The sequence below is a fragment of the Schistocerca americana genome, chromosome 6 (assembly GCF_021461395.2).
Source record: "Schistocerca americana isolate TAMUIC-IGC-003095 chromosome 6, iqSchAmer2.1, whole genome shotgun sequence".
In the NCBI taxonomy this organism is placed as follows: Eukaryota; Metazoa; Arthropoda; class Insecta; order Orthoptera; family Acrididae; genus Schistocerca; species Schistocerca americana.
The window spans coordinates 88,899,985-88,920,853 of NC_060124.1; the positions used below are offsets into that span (position 1 = coordinate 88,899,985).

General features: G+C 40.0%; 1 protein-coding gene across 2 annotated transcripts in view; it reads right to left on the reverse strand.

The window, feature by feature from the left end:
• Positions 1–2,856: 2,856 nt before the first annotated feature.
• The window catches only part of LOC124619285 (coactosin-like protein), a 186,250-nt gene continuing 168,237 nt past the window's right edge, over positions 2,857–20,869 (reverse strand). For both annotated transcript variants that reach the window (XM_047145555.1, XM_047145554.1), the window contains exons 3-5: positions 11,956–12,073; positions 9,198–9,320; positions 2,857–4,012 (exon numbers count right to left, since the gene is read on the reverse strand). In XM_047145555.1, the coding sequence (XP_047001511.1) occupies positions 3,896–4,012; positions 9,198–9,320; positions 11,956–12,073 (358 nt within the window). In that variant the 3' untranslated portion in view covers positions 2,857–3,895. The remainder of the gene's footprint in view (positions 4,013–9,197; positions 9,321–11,955; positions 12,074–20,869) is intronic.

The window sequence follows — 20,869 nt, forward strand, 5'->3', positions numbered from 1 at the left end:
CCCTCCTTTTGGCAGGGATGTAGTTTTGTTGCCAGTGTAACTGCTGAGGTTTGTGGAGGTGCTTCTATAGCTGATAGATTTTCTACTACTGCTTCTGATGATGCCAATTGTAAAGAGGGTTCTATTTTGATGCTGATGTAGGCCTATTTATTCTAGAGATTTAGTCAGAGATATTTCTTCCTCATGTGCTGTTGATACAGTCTCCAATTGTTTTGTCATTGGCAATGAACCTATTGCATGTAGTGCAGCAATTTCACTTCCCAGTCTTCTACCAATAAACCAAAATCTACCACCTGCTTTAGCCAGAACTGAACTAATATGATCATTTTATTTCATATCCCTATAAAGTGTTACACGTAGGTATTTGTATCAGTTGGCCGATTCCAACAGTAACTCATTGCTATTATAGAACACTACATTTTTCCTTTTGTGAAATGCAAAATTTTACATTTCTGAACATTTAGAATAAGCTGCCAATCTCTGCACCACATTTAAATCTTATCAAGAACTGTTTTTGCAACTTCTCTCAGATAGTAATTAATGATACATAATGCATCATCTGCAAACAGTGAGGTTACTATTAATACTGTGTGATGTTATCAATATACAAGCAAGTGTCCCAACATACTTCACTGGAGAACACCCGAAGTTACTTCTACATCTAACCGTAACTTTCCACTCAAGATAACATGCTGTGTCCTCCCTCCTACATAGTCCTCAATCCACAAATTTCATTTGATACCCAATATGATCATACTTTAGGTCATAACTAGGTGTGGTACCAAGTCAAATGCTCTTCAGAAATCAAGGAACACTGCATCTACCTGGTTGCCTTGATCCAAAGCTTTCAGTATGTCGTGTGTGTGTGTGTGTGTGTGTGTGTGTGTGTGTGTGTGTGTGTGTGGGGGGGGGGGGGGGGGGGGGCGGTTCACAGGATCAACATTTTCATTTTCAGAAACCATGCTGGTCAGCTTTGTGGAGGTCATTCTGTTCAAGATACCTCATTATGTTTGAGCTCAGAATATGTTCCAAGCTTCTACAACACATTGACACCAAGGATGTTGGACAGTAGCTTTGTGAATCACTTCTACCACCCTTCCTGTAGATGAGTGACCTGTGCCTTTTTCCAGGAATTGGGTACCGTTTTCTGTTCAAGGGACACTCAGCCGCAAATTCCGTATAGAATCTGATGGATTCTGTTGGCCTGGAGCTTCATTCAATTTTAATAAATTCAGCTGTTTCTCAACACCACTGACACTAATACTTATTTCATTCATCGTTTCAGTGGTACGAGGATTAAATTGGGACAATTCTCATGGGTTTTCCTTTGTACATCAAGGGAAATGGTTTGTTCATGAGCACCCTGTTTGTCAGCATCTCTCATTTTGCATTATTATTATTGTGCGTGGGTGCCCACTGGAACACGAACACTGTTACACTGTTACACACGCTGCTGCAATCTGCACAGTGAAAGAGGTGGGTGGTGGTCCAAGAAACAACTGTTTTGCCTGGGAAGGTCAAGCATTCTAAATAAATGCACTACCTGCTTTATTTTCTGACAGTTTCAGTTGACTAGTAGCTCTAAGTGATAATGTGATGGTGAACAAAGGGCTACCAGTTAAAAAGATTAAGATAATTGAGGCAAGTGAGAAAAATGTGCACAAAATATGCTACATTTCAAATGCAGTGAAAAACAAATTTATGATACTTTAAAAAACAGTATAAGGTATGAGATGAATAGATAAAAGGGAACAGGCAAATGAAATGAAAGAAAAAAAGATGAGAAATACAGAAATTAACGAAGCCATTAAAGGGCTTGTAAATACAGAGTTTAAGACATCTACATGATGGCTGGACATTTTCTAAGTTAGGCACAACATTTTACAGAATGGAGAGGGGGAGCTAAGGGAGTGCAGAAGAATTTAAAGAGATTATATATATATATATATATATATATATATATATATATATATATATATATATCTCCCAGTCAAAAAATCCTACAGTTCTGTTCATCAGTCAAACCATTACCATGAGAATCATAGAAATGCTCAACAAACCTCCAGTTTGAAACACTGCAAGTAAGGAGAGTCTTATGGCAAATTTCTTGGAAACACCCTTCAAATACAAGCAAAAAAATTCATTACTTTTTGCAACTTTTTGCTCTTGTCTTAGAGAACTTTAAGTGTTAAGAGTAAACATCTTTTGTCCAGCAATTTTGAATGCAATAGAAACGGCAGATTATTCTGGTAAATTCTCCACTATATGGCGTACACCAGATTAGCATTTAGATGTTTGTGTTATCACTAATTTCTGAACCTTGTCTCCTTTCCACTAATTTAAAGTTTCTCACCTTTATTTTTCTTGCTGATTTATGACTTATTTCCACTCTTGTCTGACTTGTTTAGTGCCCACTCAAATTAGTGACTTTCTGCATATTTTCATGTACCCTTAAGTCTTACCTCTGTCTTCCATCAACCCTTCCTTTCCTCCTGTGAGAAAGCACCTACTTCTGAAAGTCTGCAATTTTATGTAGTGCACTTTCATCAACTTCTGCTTCACAGGTACTCCTGTATCCATATTTAAAATATTTTCAGTTCATGATCAATTTTCTGTATATTAAAGGCACTAGCTGGACACTTGTGACAATAGCATATAGTTTATTTTCCTCTGTCATTTCTGAATTTAATTGGTTAATTAAGAATTTTGTTTTGAAAGACCCATAAGTATAACACAAATGCTTTATTAAATTTTCTAAAATTCAAAGGAAATATTGCTATCTGATATAAAGACCTATTAATGTGGGATTCTCATAAGCTACAATCACAATCTAAGAATGATTACAAAAATGTTTTGACAGAAAATTTTATTTCATATAAATGTTGATCCAAAAACTATAATAACACTGTAATTTTTTAAACCCTCATTTAATGTCTACATGGAAATGTATTAAGTTACCATATTAGTACAGTTTAAAATGTATAATATATAAATTCTTTGATACAAAGTGTTGTTTTGCATCTTATACCAAATTTCCATTAAAATGTTTCAGAAAGCTGGAGAGATTTAAAAAGACTGCAAATATGTTGCCTCCAAAATTTTTGAGCTTTGTAGATACCAGTCTTGTAGCAATGCTTTTTTTCTTTGTGGAGGCATATATGCAAAGTTGTAAAATTGTGCACATTCATATATAATAAAAAGCTACAAAATTTAACTTCCAGAAAAAATTTGGTCCACAGCAGTTGCCAGTTAATTATAAAGGAATACACATATCAGTAAAATTATTTGTACAAAATAATCTTCACCAAAAATTACAAGATTTTCAATTCACCAGTGGATTTTTCATTACCATTTACTTAGATCCCTGATACATTTCTGTTAAAAAGTAATTGACTAGTTGCCAGTCTCACACATGTGAGCTCTTAATGCTCCTTAATAATCCTTACGGAAACAAATTTAAAGTTAGTTAAGCCATGTAAAAAAACTTTTGCTTTGTCTCACATTTCAGAATGTATCAAAGTTTAGCTTAAATTTCTACTTGCTTCATTTTATACAGACTATTGTTAAGAGTCATTGCACAATTAGGTAGAGGCATTTAATTCTAACCCATTTACTGGGCAAAAGTTGTCAAAATTTAATGCATTCTAAACTTCAGATATTTAAGAGCACAGCTCCTTCAGTGATGACTGCAGCACAATGAACATGATTTTTCCATTACAGTTTTTCAATTTTAAGTTTTAAGTTTTAATGCAGTAGTAGGACAAATCTTAATTCTGAGATCTGTTTTAAAGTTTCTGCATAAGAGATTTTTGTGAAATGCATCCATTCCATGTAACTTTATGTATCACTGTACAAGAGTTCAGGTGGGCACACACTGAGGGCAAAAATTAGACCCTCAGAGGTCTCTTACTCCAGTCCCATAGTTGGCACCACCGGCACGTGCTAGGTGGTTGCGGAAGTACTCTATATCCAGCTCTGCTTGACTCTCCAGCTGCAGTTCAACAGCAAAGTTCTGCAACATTGTTGATAGTTTTGTAGTGTTAACTTTCTAAATTACTTGATATTCAAACAATATCTTCAATTCAGTGTACAATTTCAGAACAACTAGGTTACTACGTTATTAACAGGCTGCATATTTTGCACACGAACTAGTTCTATAAGTAATGGCACAACAGCAACAGGCTACACTGGATGTGTTCTCGGCTTTGTCAAGTTAATATTACATATATATTCAGCGAGTTTTAACTCCCTAAGAGAACACTATCTGTACTGAATTACAATGGAAATGTTTGATGTGTTCTCAAAGTGAATGATAGCTTCAAGCAGAGTTTTTCCTTCTTTTCTTTTTCAAAGTCTAGCACACACACTTTGGCATGGTTTGAACAGGCATATGAATGGCACATCTTCACCCAAGCCTAGGTTTCTAGATGGTTTCAACTCTATTAAGATGGTTTAGAATCTGATAAAAGTTGTATCACAGACCATCAGTATGTAATGATCAAAATGTTGAAAGCTCTGTTCCAAAAGCTCTACTGCATGTTAGCTGCAAAGACAATTGCAAAGCAACAGAAATTCACTCACCACCATACACTAAATGATTATAAATTTGATAGTGAAGAGAAATGTCCATGTAAAATGTTGAATAGCATCTTTCTCAGGAACATAGTGTGTCTTTTAGGGATGGATTGAAGATGACCCTCTTTTAGGCTGTCATTTAAAACTGTGCAGTTTCCAGAGTCAACATCTTCATCTTCATAGCTGGTAAACCGAGTGTAGTTAGTAGCAACCACCCTCTGTAAGGTTGACAGCCATCTCAGTTGCCTCCAAAAAGACAGCGTGTGGTTCTCAGTTTCCTTGGGACTGCCCACAAGCCTTTAATTTGTAGGTAGTGGTTACCAGCAGATTTTTTATCATGGGTAACCTCTACATTTAATATTTTGTATTGCACAATAGCAGTTGACTGTCCAAATTATGTTACTGCTGTGTACACCAATACTGACTACACTTGTTGCCATATAAGGACAAAAGTGTGCACAGTCTAAATTTTAAATTACCCTCCAAGGCATGCTGATGGTATGAATACTCTAGACAAGATCCACTGTTCCATTCATGACAGAATGGAGGTTTAGATTTTTAACTTTCTCTGGGGTCAAAAGAATTTAGAGAAAAATGTTTCCCTACAGGAAAAACAGTGCAAGACCTGAGGGCAGAGCAAAATTTTTCTGGGCAGTTTATGTTGTGTGTTAGTCACATTATCGCAATTATGATCCTGCCACCACAGAAGGATCCATTTTTGCAGAAATGGAGTACACAATTCAAATATAGGCTGATTCAACAGGTGGTCATTTATGCATCAACAGTAAGTTCCCAGATAAATGCTTTCATTCTCAAGTACTGGGTGAATTAAGTCTGGGTGGTAGCATGCTATCAGTTACACAGCCTCAAGGTTGATAATGAGAGCATTTTTAATTTTAAGTTTGGCCAATAATTACACAAAATACTGAAAATCCTGGTTTTGTTGCCTCTGGAAGCCATCAGACAGGCAACCTGTAACTCTTACCAGTCTCTGAGACAGTTGCTTAATAATATATTCTGCATTGTATGTGCCCTTAGGAGAAATTGACTGTGTTAAACTGAGGGAATAAAGCGATGTATTAACAGGACACATTTGAACCCATGTCAGTCATTTTACTGATGTTCCTATGACACTTGTTTTAGTGCAAACCAACACTGAATGGAAGAACTTTCAACAAGCTGAAAATTATAATAGGGCTAAAAACTTTAGTGCCCTTTTCATAAACTAAATATGGTATTCAAAGTTAACCTTACATTATGCCTGGAATAGAAAGATTAATGTCAGTTGCGTGAATGAAGACCAGTAATACAACAACATGGAATCTGAATGCAGTAACTGATCATGAAAACAGACTGCTCAGCAAGCGAGAGAGTTACATGCTATGATTTACTAAGAGGTAGGAAAACAAAAGTGATGAAGTAAGAGGGGAGTAGGACAATTCTGATAAATAATGAAAATAAAGTGACTGAATGAGACTTAGAACCACAGACGTGGATGGTAGGTAGACCAAGGACATTGTTTACTGGACTCCAGCAGATTAACAACAGTGGGCCAACACCTTTATGGAAAGTTATCATTGAAGCCTAGTGGATGGTGAGGAACAGAAATCCTTTATCCAGCAGTGGATCTCAAAGCAATAATGATTTATGTCAAACAGGTTATCCACTTCTATTTGCTGCCAAGCAAATGTAATGCTTACGGTGAGCTTCTGGGTGTTCAGCCAAGATTTTTTCCATTTTATGCGCAGTATTTTGACCACCAGCTTAGTACTTTTCAAGTGCTGCGAGTTTCCTGTTTTGTACTCCCTGTCTGGAAGCCAACCAGACTGATCTATCATTTCTTTCCAATCTTTATTTACAGCTCAATTTTATTCCTGATGCCCACTCTGATGTTCTATGAAACACACCTCTCAACATTTTCTAGTTCTGGTGGATGCAATGGCTAGTGGGATCGTAATGTATTCCAGACTTCAAGCCTCATTTAAATTTAAACCACCATCCTTGTTTATTATATTTCTTTTGATAAGACTCCTTACACTGTCCCAGAAATTGTTTTAAAATATCTCAAATATATTGGGCTCATTTTACTTCATTCTATGCTCATATTTTAAGCAGTGTTCTGTGACAGTATTTGCTTGAATGTGTTTGTCTAGTATGCTGCTGACATTCCTTGCATAGCCCCTTGACTATTCTGGTGGTCTGCCCCTTTAATACATCCCTCATTGGAATGACAAGTTTCTAAGACAGCATAATTAAGTAGTCATCTAAATAAAGATGTCAAATATAATAAACAAGGATGGCACTTTCAATTTAAACATCATTTGGGGCCCGCCACTATTTACATAGAAGTTGCTGGCCATTACATCCACCAGAGATGGTAAACAGAATGTGTTTTATGGCATATCACTGCAGGCTCTAGAAATAAGCATCAAAACATAGTAGGCACTGGGAATTTTAGTGATTCAAGAATTTGTGTAAATTGTAGAACCACTCAGCCTTCTACCATCTCGAACACACAATATTCTGAAAATGAATGTGGGATGGTAGAATCCTATGTACTGCACGTCACACGTTTGTGTGCGCAGGTTTAAAACCAGTTGCGGGAAGAAAGACACGGCGGATGAATGGCACCGACAGGTACCTGTCAGGCAAGCCATAGATGTTTTAGTCTGTAAGGAAGAACCATGGAGTTTATATGCAGCTCTGTGCTTATTGTGTCATTGACTATTGTTATTAAAACAAGGACAGTTGAAAAAGAACTTTTGAAAACTCTTGACATAAGCTTGCTATAGGCGAGACATTTTCTGAATCATGTTAATAAAAGTTATGGTATCCAAGCCAACTTTCTTTTAACTGTAACTCAATTTGTTTCTGACGTTCGGCTTTATGAGAGACTTACAGGAAGTTACATATTTATGTGGAAAGTGAGAGTTTTATTGTGTATGGCGGACAAATAAATCGTTAATTGATGAAAAGTAAAGTTTGCATGTCTACTTATTTCGTATGTAGAGAGAGTCTAAAAATTCCTGTACCTAGCATTATTCGACGGGGAAGAAGTCGAGAGTGTTTCCAGCAGCCAGCTAGCCAGTAAAGAAGAGTGACTGCAAGTTCCAAGTAAGTCACCTTGTAAAGAAGTGGAAGGTGGTTTCAAGGAATAAAACAATATAACCCAGATTCACACACACTAAGTCCTTAAAACTTTAGAGAATCCAACTCTACTATGAATAGCAAAATGAGACTAACAATGGTAGACTTTCTGGAGTCCAGACAGTTAGTACTCATAAGAGCACCACTCTCAGCATCTGAATACAACAAATGGTTGTTCATCAAAGTATTGTCCTTAAAACAGGAACACAGCTTAGATGAATAACCAGTAACATACCATTAATTGCACTGAGACGATTCGGGAGATCAAATCAAGTCTAACAGTGGCTTTTCTCACACTTAGCAGATACTAGTGGTAACTGATGCTTAATGTCCACTGCAATTGTCAGTGTATCACCTGACATTTATCAATTTGTAACTCATTTCTGGACTCACTTGCAAGGACAGTGATTTGTGACCGATTCCCATCCATATCCCTTTCACTCAGGTCAGAACCTTTTGTGTATCATGCATGCAGAGGAATATATCTACAAAACAGTTGGTTACAGTTTTTCTAATTGAGCTAAATACAAAAATATTACTTGTATTACATGGAAATTACTGCTAAAGGCATCCCATACCACAACTTAGCACTTCTGTTATTACTTTTCCAGGATAATGCTCCAAAATTAATGCAAAATATGGCAATGACTTAAATGCCTCAGGCAGAAGTGAATGTATGAAATGTTACCACCTTCCACCAGCAGCAACTCCTGTAGCTCTGAAGTTTGAGAGCACTGTCACTGACCATTTCATGGTGGTGGTGATGAAAGTCATCTCCCATTGCATAATAGATAGTGTTTCTTCTCTTACTTTCTTGTTGCACTAAACATATATATTTTTAATGGATGATGTAACACCATTTCACAACTTGTGTAAATGTTTTTGGTGAAAGTCAGCTCATTGGAACTTTGAGCAATCTAAAGAGCTCAGTATATAACAACTCAAACACACAAATCTTATTAACTTTATGTCTTGACGAAGTGTCTTATTGTGGCTGTCCACAGGCATGAACAGTAAGTTTTAGTAGAAAGTAAAGGAATTTTGACCTGAAACACAATTCATTTTAATTGTATTTGCGTGTGTGTTTTTATGAGACTGCACATCCTGTATTCGAATTTTTACATCCAAGAAAGAGAACTGAAGTGTGGCATTCTACACAGCTCAAATTATATTGAAATACTGGCAACAAAACCAAGAGCAATATCAGAAAAGTATGTTTTCTCAGTTCATAAAATTTTGAAATTTATGGCTACAGTAGATATACATACTTTCAAATGGAATACAGTAAATTTTTTAGTTATGAACACAAAATAGTGTACAAGTTATAAACTTTACCATACAACAATGTAATATCACCTCTAAAACAAAGGAACAGGCTTATATTCTAATCTCAAACTGTGACATAGTAAATAGACTATTATGACTGCATTAGTTTGGCAAGTGAAGTATGTCTGTTCAGTTTGTCACATACTTACAGCAATAATGTCCTTGATAACAGCTTTATCAGTACTCATCTTTGCTCTCTTTATCACTCCAACAGATGGGCCCACCCACGTCACAAATAGGAACTTTTGTCTCTTGCTCATCTCGTCACCCATCTGTACAAATTTAAGAATAAGATATTAACATTTAAATGAAAATGAAAAACATACTATTGTTTTCACAGAGATGTGACGAAGTTAAGGAGGAGGTTAGTGACCATTCTGTTAAATATGTGTAGATCTGTAATTAAATTGGCTAGGTCACATAAGTCTTACAGCAGATTAGGAGTGACTGATGATCACTAACTACACATAACATGTTTCAGGATTATTTTCATCTTCAGAAATCCAAGTGCAAAGGTAGCACAAAGAAAAGCATAACCAGTTGTGTACTTAACATGACAGTAATATGTTATTTACACAAACAATTGTCCTTGTGCTACCCTTGCACTTTGATTTCTGAAGATGGAAACAATTTCAAAATGCATCCTGCGTAACTTACGACTCTTAAGAGCCTTTCTGAATCTGCTGTAAGAACTTTTTCTGCAACCTAGCCAGCATAACTACAGATGTATGCGTATTCAATTTTGTTTACTTTCTTTGTAAAAATGGTTGTATTCATTAAACTACTTGACATTACCATTGATTAAATTTTTACACCAGGAGAAACTAATTGCACTTCTCATTTGGAACTTCAAGATTCTCAGAATAATGTAGACCATATTTTCTTACTGTTAGCACTTCGTATATACTTTGTATTCACAATTATACATCACTGATTACATCACTGATTGCATCACTAAATCATGTTCAAACTGAAATTTTTGTTACCTCAATAGTTAATTTCACACACATATACATAAGAATTACACAGCACAGGAGGATATGTTTATAATAAATTATTTCTAATTTTAACGCCAAAGTTTCATATTTCTTTCTTAGAAATTTTCATTTATTCCATTGTCAAATTTTTAACAATTTCATTACAACTTTCTTTCATGTCAAAGCTCATTACTGTTTCTCTACTTTCTCAATTAAATACACCAAGTTTTCAGAACACTAATCTCTTCACACAAGTAAGTTATTCCAATTTAATACAGTATATTCCACTTCAGTTTTATACCCTTTAAATTTAAAGACAGTTTAATTGAACAACCACAAAGATTGAAGTAAAATATTTTTCCTCCAGCATCAACTTTGTTAATAATATTCTGTCTATATTGTGCCGAGTTCATAATGCATACTTTTTCTACTGTACTAAAATGCGTGTTTTCACCCCCAGTATCCACTAACTTGTGTTATTACCAAGTATTAATGTTCTTCACTGTGAAATTCATGCAGCATACAGCACACAAACATGCACAACTTTTTTTTTGTATTCAGCCGTATTTACAACTGCAAGACTTTTTGTTTCTCCCAGTGCTTAGTGCTCAACCAACCTTGCAGAACACAGTGGGGTGAGAACTTCAGCAAACTCTGACAGGTCACAGGTTAACACTATTTCCAATGCACAAATGCAATGGGGGAGTGCTGTGCGAGAAAATTTAAACCTTCTTTAAGTGTAGCCATGCAAACCAAGGAACCAATTTTAGGACACAAACCATCTCCATGTTAAGAAGGTAATTTCCACATGGGAGTTGACCTTTATAATGAACTTCTTGAAAACATAAAAGCTATTACTGGTGTCAAAACCTTAGGGAAATCTCTGAAGTCATATTTACAGCATCACTGTTTTTAATCCATTGAAAAATAAATTTATGACGTGAGCTAAATAATTAACGCATGACGTGTTTTATTGTAACCTTAAATAAATATTCTTAGAAATAACTTTGAAAAGTTTGCTTCTAACTTGACTTGTCCTATGTTTTATGCAAAAAAATGCTTTTATAGGCACCACCACCACCACCACCACCACCACCACCACCACCACCACCACCACGCAATGTCAGAAGTAATTTAGAGTGAAAATGGTCAATTGATGAGCAAGCATCATTAATTCTGTCTGACCTGAGGTAGAGCAGAATTCCAAGCACAATTTAAGAGAAACCTTTATCTCAACACGTAAGGTTATGGCAGAATATTTATACATTTTTCTCACCTCAATGGCAGCCTATCACACACACACACACACACACACACACACACACACACACACACACACACACACACACAACCTTTCGAAGCAGACCAGTCAGCGAGTCATTTTCGTATGAACTGAGGCATTGTTCAGTGAGAGCATGGCCCAGTGAAGTGAACAGATAATTGGATGTAACCAAGTCTGGAGAATAAGCCGCATGCCCTAGTATAAGCTCATAGCAGGGTTCCCTTGTCGAGTAAGAGAGGGACAATGTTAATGCTATTCACCCACCTACTCATTATCATTTACTACTGACACTTGTCCTAGGTTGTGTGCTTGCACTAGTGTTTACAGAGAGTGCGTGAATGGTTCTTGGTCTGCATAGCACCTCCTGCCAAGGATTTAAATGTCTTAACACCACTCTTGCATTTGTGCCATGAAACTAACTGGTGTTCAACTGTTGAAATGCCAGCAGTTGCCAAGGACATCATCTGGCTGCATTACCATTAGATGTTTGATCATATTTACAAGTATTTGAAAAAACTTTCAGAATAATCATGCAGGAAACTGCTCATGTTGACACACATTTTCTTAGGTATGCAGTCCAATGAGTATACAGAAGTTTTAGGGAAACCTACTATGTAGTTATATGAAAAGAAAAATGTTTGTTCTCACCTGTATCCTTATGTACCCAAAGGCTCTGTCTTCATCTCCAAACTGCTCTCTGAACTGGTCAAAATCCTTGCCCTTTGCAGAGCACACAATACGGCTTCCTTCAAACTTGAATACTGCCCTACAGAACAACGCTTCTTTTAATGAAGATAGTTTTGAACTAAATAATAGTATCAAGCTTTTGTATTTTAATAAACAATCTGATAATATTGTCAATAGTATGAAAGCTTTCACGACCAGATGACATATCTTCTGGTAAACCTTCCGGGATGTAAGGTCGTGGTCCATGAAACTTCAGCTCCTAACATTTCGTCCAGAGCTGCGCTGGACATCTTCAGAGGGGTGTTTCTCCTCCGGTGAGTCTTGCTGACTGACTGATCGGACGTCTGAGAGCAACTTATATATCGTAGAAAGTGAGCATGACCAGAGTTACACGTGATATGCAGAGATAATCTTTGTCAGAGATAAAACTTAACTATCGATCGTAATCTCGCCACGGATAAAACTGTCTAGCAATTCTGTAGTGCTACTGTCCAAATATCACTAAGTTTCATGGTCTCTTCTTTCCGATTAAAATTATCCCTATGTTTATATATTTCAATTGCTTCTCTACAAAGCCGTGGGTATAACGGATATTTTTCCAGAAGATCTGACTGCTCTTTTCAGACATTGTTTTACTTCCAGTCATTTCCAGTGGAATAATGAATTTTATGAACAACTTAATGGCGTAGCAATGGGTAACCCATTGGGTCCTGCAGTAGCTAATTTCTACATGGAGAAATTCGAACGGTCAGCCTTGGAAAAAGCAGATAAGAAACCATCTCGCTGGTATCGGTATGTAGACGATACATTTGTGGTCACATGGTAGAGGAGCCTTAGGCGAATTTTTTGATTACATTAATAATATAAATCCAAGAATGCAGTTTACCATGGAGAGAGAATATGATAAAACACCGTTTTTGGATGTTTTAGTTATGAGACAGACGGATGGAAGATTGAAACAACAGATTTTTAGAAAAATAACGCACACAGACAGATACTTACATAAAAACTCTAACCACCATCCAAAACAGAAGAGAGGTGTGATTACAAGTCTCGTTGACAGAGCCAGACGGATTTGCATGCCGGAGTATCTAGACGACGAATTAAAACATCTGAAGCATGCTTTTGAGAAAAATGGCTACTTAAAGAAAGAAGTAAGCAGAATTCTGCACCCAAACAACAAAAAGCTTAAGGAAAAGTCCAAAAAACGATGGAAGAATACAGTCTCTCTCTCTCTCTCCCTTTTATAAAGAAAGTAACGGATCAGATTGGAAAGATTTTAAATAAACATGATATAAGACCTGTTTTTAAACCAACGAAGGTCTGTGAAAGATAAACACGCTCCTCTATCAGCCAGTGGCGTATATAAAATTCCGTGTACATGTGGTAAAGTTTATGTTGGAACAACAAAAAGCGTAAACACATGGTTAAAAGAACACAGAAGTCTTTGCCGATTAGGAAAAAACAGATAAATCGGCTGTAGCAGAACACGCTTTTCAGCCAGGAAATCAAGTGAAGTTTTCCGAAACAAAATTTTATCTACGATGAACTATTACCCACGGCTTTGTAGAGAAGCAATTGAAATATATAAACATAGAGATAATTTTAATTGGAAAGAAGAGACAATGAAACTTAGTGATATTTGGACAGTAGCACTACAGAATTGCTGGACAGTTTTATCCGTGGCGAGATTACGATCGATAGTTAAGTTTTATCTCTGACAAAGATTATCTCTGCATATCACGTGTAACTCTGGTCACGCCCACTTTCTACGATATATAAGTTGCTCTCAGACGTCCGATCAGTCAGTCGGCAAGACTCACCGGAGGAGAAACACACCTCTGAAGACGTCCAGCGCAGCTCTGGACAAAACGTTTGGAGCTGAAGAGTTTCATGGACCACGACCTTACATCCCGGAAGGTTTACCAGAAAATATTGTCAATCATATTATACGTAACTCGGTTAACAGTATTTGTCGCACAAATATTTTATAAGTTATCTAAATGTGGAACAGATTTCACAGATCCAGAGGTTAGAGCAGTATACTTTTGAAATCTTTTAAGGACTAAATAACATTTTTATTTCATCAGACACATAGGAAATAATTTCATACATAAACTGAAGTCCAAAGACCTTTTCCTTTTCTCTGCAATCTACCAAATAAAGTTGTACTAAATCCAAATGTTGGTTTCATTATCATAATTTTTGTTACTAGGTGTGGTAATATTTGAGATGATACGCCTTTGAAATTATCTGGCCTTTCTACCGACTTTACTTGCCAGCTATCTTCAGCACAATTTAATCTAGACTACTAATTTGGCATTTTTCATACATGCAAATCATTTCCAGAGTTGAAAGAAGCAGTTACACTGGATTTATTGCTGTTAGATATATGAAAGTGATATCTAACATACCTGCAAACAACCAACAATATGGCCTTTCCTGTCAAGTAAAACATTCCCATTAAATGGTAACAAAAAAAACGTTTATGTCATTAACTTATTCATATGTGGTAAAACATTTGTTGTAACAATATTGTTTTTTTAAAAGCATAAAATGTCAGATTTTCTAATTTTAAAAATCACTCATGTTTAATATCATGAAACTGCTAAATAGTGACAATTCCAGCATCAGACCACACAGATACTTGCATTGGTGGATCATGTAGGTATCCACCCAATGCTGCCTGTCTTTGCAATATCCAAACGAGAATGGGCCAAGGTCAGCAAACTGATATTGATCCCTGCTCCCTGTGTGTCTCATATGCATGAGTGGCTGTCAAATCCACATATCGTTGCCATGCTGTGCACATTTCTTTTGTTTCAGGGCACAAAAAACAACAAAGGTCATATGCACCCATGTCAAAACTTTAGAGCACAAAGAGGAGTCAAAAATACTACATGTCAGTCTCAATTGATGGAATATAAGACAACTAAAAACAGGGACGTGGAGAAGGGTCTACAAAATACACCACAGAAACGTAGGTCCAGAACTAAAAATTAAATGGGCTTCACCATATTGCTATGACAGTTTAAAAGTAAAACACCATCGACAGTCCATGTGTCGTTTGCTAAAACTGCCAATAACAAAGACGGAAATGTAAGCAGTTAAAAAAGGGCTTTCCAACAAAATGGCAGATGGTCAAAAGTTGAACACAATGTTCACAAAGTGGTGGGAGAGCACCACTTAAATGGCGATGGCTAAAGACAGAGTTCCTTATGCACAAACTACTTAAAATGATCTCCTCGGAGCGAGAGGTCAGAGGTGGTGTCCAAGCCACTGGAGGTGGCTTAATAACCTGGACCTTGTTCCCATGATGGGAGACCATTAGTGATGCCAAAGTGACATCACCTGCTGACAGACAGCAACATACAGATCAGTGGGAATGTAAGCACTAGCAGGCTGAGGTACAAGGACTTGGCAGCAGTGTCAGTAGCCTAATTTCCTGTCAGACTGCCATGACCAGGAACCCACTGTGATAGTGGCTCCATCAAGCATGAGCAATTGATTGACACCTCTCCTGGACCCATTGCACTAAGGGATGGACAGTGTACAGCACACAGAGCTTTGAAGGGTGCACAGACAGAGAGAGAGAGAGAGAGAGAGAGAGAGAGAGAGAGAGAGAGAGAGAGAGAGAGAGAGAGAGAGAGAGAGAGCAGATGACAATTTAAAAGCCTGTATCACTGGATGTACTGCATGGCCTAATATAGGGTGAAGAACTCTGCTGTAAAGCCTCAGCAGTGTTCTGGAAGCAGATACCGAAAAATGTCAATGCCAATGCCAATGCCAAAGGCACACCCGACACCACAATCAGTCCAAGAGCCATCAGTGTGCAGAAAGGTACTATCGTGAAGTTGGATGTGAAGTTCGTGAAACTGGAGGCAATAGAGCAGGGCTGGAGCAGTGTTCTTAGGAAGCGAATGAAGGCCAAGGTGAACACAGGCTGTCACACAAAGCCAAGGTGGTGAAAGGTTTACACCCACCAGGAAAGTTGCAGGTAGCGTGAAGTTAAGTTGTCAGAGCAAGAGCCGAAAATGAACTCCAGGAGGTAACAGAAGAGGGAAGCACCCCCATACTGGAGATAAAAGGACTCTAGTAAGGAGGCATAAAATGGGGGGCCATGGATGGCAGACAAACAGCAAGCATATATGCTCAGGAGAAAGTTATGGCAGTAGGACAGTGGTAGTTCAGCAGCTAGTGTAAAAGGCACCAGTGGCCAAATTAATGCCACAATGATGGATAGTATTGAGACAGGAGGGATAGACATGCAGAAGCATAAACGAAACACCCAGTCTAGTTTCGAATGGACAAGGGAGGAGGGTGGCATGATCTGCTCTCCAGGAAATACCTCTGAGGACACATAGGAGAATGAGGGACAGCATACAGTGGGCTCCCATGCAAGACATGTGGGAGGACCAAGGAAGTTTCCTATTGACCATGAGCCCCAGGAATTTCGTGGTTTCAATTAACGGAAGAGCAATAGGCCTAAGATGTCAAGGTAGTGGGAGAAACCAATTGTTGAGCCACAAGTTCATACAAACTATTTTGTCAGCGGAAAAACTAAAGCCACTGTCGATGCACGACGAGTGAAGACTATCGAGACATCGTTGAAGATGCTGCTCAATGAGAAAAGTCTGGAGAACTGCAATAGATGGCAAAATCATCAAAAGAGATGCTTGGCACGAGACAAGCCACTATGGTTAATGGAACCCTGAGGTACACCGATTTCCTGGATAAATGTGTTCGACAAGGCAGAACCCACAAGAACCTTGAAAATTCTGTTTTAAGAATTCCTGAAGGAAATGGGGCAGGTGGCCATGGAATCACCATGTGTAGATAGTATGGCCTTCTCCAAATCTAAAAACATTGTCAGTGTCTGGGATTCTGCAGAAAACCATTGATGACATGAGTATACAAAGGGGCGAGATTGTCAACTGCAACACAGTGCACTCAAAATCCACACTGTGTGGTGGTGAGTAATTTGCACAACTCTAGCCACCATACCAGCAGGATATGAATCATACATTCCATTACTTTGCAATCACAACTGGTGAGAGAACTAGGATTGTAGCTAGAAGAAAGGTGCTTGCCCAAGAAAGGTGCTTGCCCTTACTGGGCTTAGGTATGGGTACGACAGTGGCTTCACGCCAGTGTCTGGGAAACATGCCCTCTGCCCAGATGTGGTTGTATATATTACACACTAAGTGTGCGCCTGCAAGAGAAAGGTGCTGCCAAGTCTGAATGAACAGCATCCAGCACTGGAGCAGAGGATTGGAATGAAATGAAATGAGAACATGATCTAGCTCTCTCATAATAAAGGCAACATTGTAGCACTCATGATTCCGAGAGGAGAAGCGTATCACCCGAGCATCCTCTGCTCGTTTCCAATGGAGGAAGGCAGGGTGATTGTGGGAGGATCTTAATCTCTGCAAAATAGCAGCCCAAGGTTTTGGTGATAGTAGGTTTCACAATGACATCTGGTACAGTCAGGCCAGAAATTGGGGAATGGATCTTGGCCCCAGATTGCTGTTTAAAAGTTGGCCCACACATGGAAGAGGGAGTGGAACTGTAAAGAATTAGTGAATTAAATCCAGCTACCTTTTTTGATGTCCCGAAAGACAACTACACTGTTCACGCATCTGTTTATAATGAATACAGCTGGCCATCCTAGGATGACATCTAAAACATCGAGAGCATGTGTCTGCACCCCCAATTGAGTTGTGGCATGCCCGAGTCCACCAAGGGACCAGGACACTGAGTGGTAAAGAGGAAGTGCAATGAATGGAATTTTCTGCAGCAGTAAGGATAACGTTTGTAAGATATTCCACCTGGTCAGCACAGCTGGGGAAATAATGTTCATGGAAGGTTGCGAGGGAGCAGTAAAGCCCCCAGTCAGCCTGAGTAAGCTGCCATTGAGTGTGCACAAATGGTGTAGGGGTCAGCAAATGGATAGTACACGGGAAATGGTCACTCGAGTATGTGTCATTACAAACTCTACAGATGATGGGCAATTTTTTTTTTTTTTTTTTTTTTTTTTTTTTTTTTGTGGTTTTCGGGCGCACAACTTCAATGGTCATTAGCGCCCTGACTACTCTAAGAATGCACCGCGAGGCACAAGTTGACAACAACAACTAAAAGGGAAAACACAATAAAAGACAGACTGACAGGCATAGGATTAAAAAACATCATCAAATGTCCTTAGCGAGGTGTGTCAAATTGATAAAACAAAGAACACGAGCAGCTGCTCGTGGGTCATCCGCTAAAATGGCATCGAAAGTATTAGGCAGGTTAAGATCGAGGCGCAGTGTGTTAAGATCAGGACAGGACATTAAAATGTGTCTAACCGTCAGCAAGTGCCCACATGGGCAGAACGGCGCCGGCGCAGCCGTCAGCAGATGGCGATGGCTGAACCGGCAGTGTCCAATTCTTAACCTTGCTAAAACGACCTCCTCCCGCCGAGAAGGGCGTGAGGAGGACGTCCAAGCCACGGGAAGAGGTTTTAAGGCCCGAAGCTTGTTGTCGGTAAGTGCAGCCCAATCGGCATGCCACAGCGACACAACGCGCCGACAAATGACCCTGCTAAAATCGGACGAAGGGACACAACAAGAAGCTGTCCGAGGCTGGAGGACCGCAGCCTTGGCCGCGGCATCTGCAGCTTCGTTCCCAGGGATACCGACATGGCCAGGAACCCACATAAAGCTAACCGGCGTACCGACGTCCACCAGCTGCTGAAGAGAGCGTTGGATCCGGTGTACGAAAGGGTGAACCGGGTACGGATCACTGAGGCTCTGGATGGCGCTCAGGGAATCTGAGCAGATGACATAAGCAGAATGTCGGTGGCGGCAGATGTAAAGAACAGCCTGGTAGAGGGCAAAGAGCTCAGCTGTGAAGACCGAACAATGGCCATGGAGCCGGTATTGGAAACTTTGTGCCCCAACAATAAAGGAACACCCGACCCCGTCATTGTTCTTAGAGCCATCTGTATAAATTAAAGTCATGTCGATGAACTTCGAACGAAGTTCCAAAAAACGGGAGTGGTAGACCGAACCGGGAGTGACCTCTTTTGGGAGCGAGCTGAGGTCGAGGTGAACGCGGACCTGAGCCTGGAGCCAAGGTGGCGTGCGGCTCTCGCCCACTCGAAAGGTTGCAGGGAGTGAAAAATGAAGGTGTTGGAGGCGACGAAAGCGAACTCCAGGGGGTAGCAAGGCAGAGACATACAACCCGTATTGAAGGTCAAGAGAGTCGTCAAAAAAGGAACGATAAGACGGATGGTCGGGCATTGACAGTAGCCGACAGGCATACCGACAAAGCAGTATATCGCGCCGGTAGGTGAGTGGCAATTCGCCAGCGTCAGCATGAAGACTCTCTACGGGACTGGTATAAAATGCTCCGATCGCAAGTCGTAAACCCCGATGTTGTATGGAGTTGAGGCGGCGTAAGATGGATGGCCGTGCAGAGGAGTATACGAAGCTCCCATAATCCAGCTTGGAGCGGACGATCGACCGATATAGGCGAAGTAGGACGGTTCGATCCGCTCCCCACGACATACCACTGAGAACACGGAGGACATTTAAAGAACGGGTACAACGGGCGGCCAAATATGACACATGTGGAGACCAGCTAAGTTTCCTGTCAAAGGTAAGGCCTAAAAATTTGATTGTCTCCACGAGTGGGAGAGCAACGGGACCGAGTCGTAAGGACGGTGGGAGAAACTCTTTGTAGCGCCAGAAGTTAATACAGACCGTCTTCTCGGCAGAAAAACGGAAGCCATTGGCGACACTCCAGGAGTAAAGACGGTCAAGAGAACGCTGAAGACAGCGCTCCAGGACACGTGCACACTGCGCGCTGCAATAGATGGTAAAATCGTCCACGAAAAGGGAGCCTGATACATCAGCTGGGAGGCAATCCATTATTGGATTGATCGCGATGGCGAAGAGAGCGACGCTCAAAACTGAGCCCTGTGGCACCCCATTCTCCTGGCGAAAGGTGTCGGACAGGACAGAACCCACACGTACCCGAAACTGTCGATCCATTAAAAAGGAATGAATAAAAAGAGGGAGGCGACCGCGAAAGCCCCATGTATGCATGGTGCGGAGAATGCCCGCCCTCCAACAGGTGTCGTAAGCCTTCTCCAAATCAAAGAACACAGCCGCGGTCAGGCGCTTCCGCAAGAAGTTATTCATAATGAAGGTCGACAAGGTAACCAGATGGTCAACAGCAGAGCGGCGCCTTCGAAATCCACATTGTACATTGGTAAGTAGGCGTCGAGACTCGAGCAGCCAAACCAATCGAGAGTTAACCATTCGCTCCATCACTTTACAGACACAGCTGGTAAGCGAGATAGGTCGATAACTGGAAGGCAAGTGCTTGTCCTTCCCCGGCTTAGGAATCGGGACAACAATAGACTCGCGCCAGCATGCGGGAACATGTCCCTCAATCCAGATGCGATTGTATGTACGAAGAAGAAAACCTTTACCCGCAGGAGAAAGGTTCTTCAGCATCTGAATATGAATAGAATCAGGCCCTGGAGCGGAGGACCGTGATCGGCCAAGTGCGGTTTCGAGTTCCCGCATGGTGAATGGGGCATTATAACTTTCACAATTCGAGGAGCGGAAGTCAGGTGGCCTAGCCTCCTCTGCCTGTTTGCGGGGGAGGAAGGCAGGGTGGTAATGAGCGGAGCTCGAAACCTCGGCGAAAAAGCGGCCGAAGGCATTGGAGACAGCCTCAGGGGCCACAAGGACTTCATTCGCGACCTTCAAGCCAGAAACTGGGGAGTGGACCTTAGTGCCAGATAGCCGGCGCAGGCTACCCCAGACAACAGAAGAAGGGGTAGAACTGTTGAAGGTGCTTGTGAAAGCAGCCCAGCTGGCTTTCT